The sequence below is a fragment of the Lipotes vexillifer genome, unplaced genomic scaffold, assembly GCF_000442215.2.
Source record: "Lipotes vexillifer unplaced genomic scaffold, Lipotes_vexillifer_v1.1 scaffold1063, whole genome shotgun sequence".
In the NCBI taxonomy this organism is placed as follows: domain Eukaryota; kingdom Metazoa; phylum Chordata; class Mammalia; order Artiodactyla; family Lipotidae; genus Lipotes; species Lipotes vexillifer.
The window spans coordinates 2571257-2576188 of NW_006799734.1; the positions used below are offsets into that span (position 1 = coordinate 2571257).

Below are 4932 nucleotides of genomic sequence, written 5' to 3' on the forward strand. Positions count from 1 at the left end.
AGAGCGTGAAAGACCTAGTTTTCCCTTAGTGACTATTGGTGGCCCTGCATGGCTCTGGGAGGCACTGGGCAGCCCTGGGTGGCCCTGGATGGCCTTAGGTGACCCTGAGTGGTTTGGGGTGGCCTTTGTCGACTTGGGGTTTTGTATCCTTGGGTGTTCCTAGACGGCCCTGGGTGGTCCTGGGTGCCTGCGGATGGTTCTGATGGTTTTGTTTGGCCAGTGGCCCTGGATAACCCTGGGTTGAGTTGCCCTGGGTGACCCAGAGTGGCCCTAGATGACCTTAAGTGAGCCTGGATGACCCAGACTGGCTGTGAGTGATGGTGGACAGCCACGGATGGCCCTTGGTTACCCGGTATGTCTGCGGGTGACCTGACTGTACCAGGGCGTCCCTGGATAGCCCTGCACGTCTGGGTAGACGTCAAGGGCCACGGGTGGTTTTGGAAGTGGGCAGCCCCTTCTCTGACCGTGACGCGAAGTCTGGGACGCACCCTTTCCCTCGTCTTCTGGCATGTCTGAAGGCGCTGCCTGGTTTCGGGACAGCCCAGGTGGAGCTGCGACCCGTGAGGGGAGGGGCGTGGGTGAGCCGCTGACGGGGCCGTGCTCTCCCCGCCAGGCGTGGGCTACGCGGTCATCCTCATCTCGCTGTACATCGGTTTCTACTATAACGTCATCATCGCCTGGGCGCTGCACTACCTCTTGTCCTCCTTCACCGCGGAGCTGCCCTGGACCCACTGCAACCACACCTGGAACAGCGCCCGCTGCTCCGACGCCCGCGCCCCCAGCTCCAGCCCTGACCCCAATGACACCTTCAGGACCACCCCTGCCGCCGAGTACTTTGAGTAAGTGGGGGCCTCGGGGTCTGATGACACCCCCGGGGGTGGGGAGGGGTACCCGGGCCAGCCACCCGCCCCTGCTGCCTCCCAAGGATGTGGAGAGGACCTCTCCCTGGCCTGTGCCGCGGCCCGTTCCTCTGGGCCCTTGTGGGCTTATTTCTGACCCCACCTCTAACAGCTCGGCACGGCTCCTGCAGGGAAACCTCGCAGAGAAGGGAGACCGGATGGGCTGCCCCACCTGCTCCTCGCGGCCCTTTGGGGTCTGTTGCGGGGGGATGGCCTGTGACCCTGCAGATGCCGCAGGGAGGAGGTGTGTGGGGCTGGGCTCCGGGGGCTGCAGCACCGCCTCCAGAGGGGGACTGGCTCCCCTTTCCCAGTCCCCTTCCCCGTTCTCCCTCCGCTCATGGCCCGGCCTCCAGCCGGAGGCGGGATCATCAGACAGTTGCCCGAGGTCTTCCCTGAGGGAAGGCACTGCCCCGCTCCTGGGGCCTGTGGAGCTGAGTGAGACACCAGGTGTGCAGGAGAGAAACTGAGCCTTCGGGCGCTGGGGGAATCTGTCATGTGGGGGTAGGAGTGGCACCGTCAGAAGGGCAAGGGGTGTTCGTGGAACCTGCGGACATCCAGCATCTGAAGTTGCGTGTTTCAGATACTCAGGGTCTAAGTCCTTTGCTCTAGAATCCCCGCCACACGTGGGGAACGTATCTCCAGGATCGGCTGCTTCAGAAAGTGGCAGCGATGGGCAGGGACGGAGTGAGGCAGGGTTTGGGGGGCCTGGGGGGACCGCGGGAGGGATGGGGTGCCTTTCTCAGGCATTATTAGGAAGGGCATGGTTAGGGTGGGGACGAGGGTTGTGTGTGATGGGACTTGCTTAATTTTTTGGAAGATACCCTTTTTTGGCAGTTTGGGATTAGAGAGTGAAGGAGTCTGGGGAGGGCGGGGAGGGCAGGGAGGGAGGTTCCGCGAAGCGGGGAAGAGAGGGGCCGCTGAGAACCCGCCTGCCCAGAGGAGGGAGAGTCCAAAGCTGGGGGGTGAGGGCCTGGGTCTCCAGGAGCTCTCAGGAGGGGGCGAGCGGGTTTCAGAGGACGGGCTGGAGACGAGAGTCCACCTGGGATGGGCCCCATTAGAGCTGCCTGAAAGACACCAATGCGGACGTACCCGCGAGAAATGGAAACCCAGGCCCTGTCACCTGAGTGTGTGGGCAGAACTCAGAGTGACAAACAAGCAAGAAATGATAGATTCGTCCAAGTAAAGGAGAGCAGAGCATTCATCAAAGTTGCTTGTGCATTCTGAGGAGCTTGCTGCCAGCCGGTTCATTACTGCATTTCCCAAACCTAAGAGCATCTCACGGACAGGTCAAAGCCCAGGCTGCAAGTACTCTCACCAGTGGCCCAGCTCTCAGGTTTAGTGTGTGGTGGGAGACGGGGGACCAGAAAAGAGAGAGGGAGGGGTGGGGACCCCTGCACCAGAAAGCAGAAAGTGGAGACACAGACATGGCTGTGGGCGACCGCCTGGGAGCATCCCACCCATCCCACCACTGACGGACGTGCAGAGACAGCTCTCGCTTGAGTTGGGTTTAAGTTATCATTTCACCAACAAAACGATGGCTAAGTTTTCAAGCTAGTGTGTCTTTTACAATTTTCAGATGGATTTTGGTGCAATTTAGAATGTTTAGGAAGCTTTAAGAGATATCAAATGTGTCAGGTGAGGCCATTTGGGGATACTTACCTTTTGTTTGGGAGGTGTGGAAAGAGTTGATTTATCTAAGTGATTTTTCAGATGAGAAAAATAGAGGGAAAAAACTGATTAGTCAATGATTTATTATTAAGAATGCTAGAAGGAAACATATGTGATAGGTGAATTTAAAAAAGAAAATAAAAAGAGCTCACTAGTGAAGTCTGTTTGGAAATTCCGAGTCTGGAAGAGAAAGACTGAGCTGGAAAGCTGCCTGAACCCTCCATGTAAAGGGCTGCTAGCAGGAGCAGATGTCCAACCGTAGTTGGAGGTGACCCTGGGACAAAGGCAGGGCCTTTGAAGGTTTACGACGAAGTCATAGATCATTAACAACACGATGAGTTATTAAACTGAACTGGTGATACACCAGGTGATTTCACTAACAGTGGTGACTGGGTTTCCCTGAGACAGGCCCCACTGACTGTCAGGTCTGCAAGGGTTTTCTGCAGTGTAAACCCACTTTATAAAGCGGATCTTTGTGGAAAGCATTACGTGTTCTTGAAGGCACATGTAATTAGGGAGCTCACATCCCACCATGAAATTCCGGGATAACTATAATCATTGAAATAGTAAAATAGTAAAGCTGTAAGTGCTACAAAGTGCATGTGGGCTTTGGAAACCCCAAAATTGGCCCCTGTAACTCCAACTAGTGTTAAATTTCCCTCAACTCCATAAACACTTATTAAAACCACCCTCACCTACTCTCTAATATAAATTAGAACGCTCTATATTTAAAGCTACAAACTTGCCTCTAAGAGACTGCTTTAGCTGCCTCCTGCACGTTTAATGTGTTGTGTATTAAAGTATTCCCTGATCTGCCTTGTGATTTCTTCTTTGATTCACAGGAGATTTTTAGGAATTTGTTGTTTGACTTTAAAATATTTGGAGGTTTTCTAGATATATTTCTGTTATTGATTTCTAATTTAATTCAGATTTGGTGAGATAATATATTTTAAAACCTCAATATTCCTAAATATACTGAGATTTGTCATATTGCCCAATATATGGTTTATCCTGGTAAGTATTCCACGTGCACTTAGAATGTGTATCCTGCTGCTGTTGGGTAGACATGTTGGCTGGGTCCTGTTAGCTCCTAGTGCTGTTTAAGTTTTCTACATCCTTACTGTTTATTTGTTCTATCAGTTACTGTGAAAGGGGTGTTGAAATCTCAATTATAATTGTGGATTTGCCTGTTTCCCTTCACAGTTCTATCAGTTTTTGCTTCATTCATGATTTTAAAGCTCTGTTCTAAAGTGCACACGTTTACGAATATCAGATGTTTTAACTGAGCCCTTTTCCATTATGAAATTTCCCTCTTGGTACTTATTCCTCATCCTTTTTTTTTTTCTTTTTTTTGGCTACGTTGGGTCTTTGTTGCTGCACGCGGGCTTTCTCTAGTTGCAGTGAGTGGGGACTACTCTTGGTTGCGACGCGTGGGCTTCTCATTGCGGTGGCTTCTCTTGTTGCGGAGCACGGGCTCTAGGCGCGCGGGCTTCAGTAGTTGTGGCACGCGGGCTCAGTAGTTGTGGCTCATGGGGTCTAGAGCGCAGGCTCAGCAGTTGTGGAGCACGGGCTTAGTTGCTCCACGGCATGTGGGATCTTCCCAGAGCAGGAATCGAACCCGTGGCCCCTGCTTTGGAAGCGTGGAGTCTTAACCACTGGACCACCAGGGAAGTCCGTCTAGCCCGTTGTCTTAATTTTTAGTGGCTATTACAGGGTTTGCAATCTACGTCTTTAAGTTATCACAGTCTACTTTCTCCTGACAGTGTGGCCCTGGGCCAGGGCTGGGCTTCCGTGGGCTCCCAGCGTGCGGTGGCCCACCTGCTCTGCTCACCTGGAGGGTGGGCCCGGCATCTCCACTAAGGCTGGGGTCCTGGCCTTTCTGGGGTGGGGGGCGAGGGGTGGGGGTCTCCAGGCCCATCAGTCCAGGGCCCTGCTGCCATGCCGAGTGGGGGAGGGCAGGTCTCTGCCCAAGTGCAGCCCCCTGTTCCAGTTCTGGGCAGGGAGGCAGCCCCCCAGGACCCCCATCTCCTTCCTCTCTAGGCGTGGCGTGCTGCACCTCCACGAGAGCCAGGGCATCGATGACCTGGGCCCGCCCCGGTGGCAGCTGGCGTCGTGCCTGGTACTGGTCATCGTCCTGCTCTACTTCAGCCTGTGGAAGGGAGTGAAGACTTCCGGGAAGGTGAGGCGGCAAGGCTCGCAGCTGGGGAGTGGACAGCTGGCCGCGGTGGGCTGGGGAGTGGGCAGCTGGCCGCGGCGGGCTGGGGAGTGGGCAGGTGGCCGTGGCGGGTTGGGGAGTGGACAGGTGGCCCGTGGTGGGTTGGGGAGTGGACAGGTGGCCGTGGTGGGTTGGGGAGTGGACAGGTGG

At 54.8% G+C, this 4932-nt stretch overlaps 1 protein-coding gene across 1 annotated transcript in view; it reads left to right on the forward strand.

The window, feature by feature from the left end:
- SLC6A3 (solute carrier family 6 member 3) overlaps positions 1-4932 on the forward strand; it is a 35533-nt gene that overhangs the window by 7691 nt on the left and 22910 nt on the right. Inside the window, exons 3-4 of the mRNA XM_007471907.1 lie at positions 614-839; positions 4608-4746. Of these exons, the coding sequence (XP_007471969.1) occupies positions 614-839; positions 4608-4746 (365 nt within the window). The remainder of the gene's footprint in view (positions 1-613; positions 840-4607; positions 4747-4932) is intronic.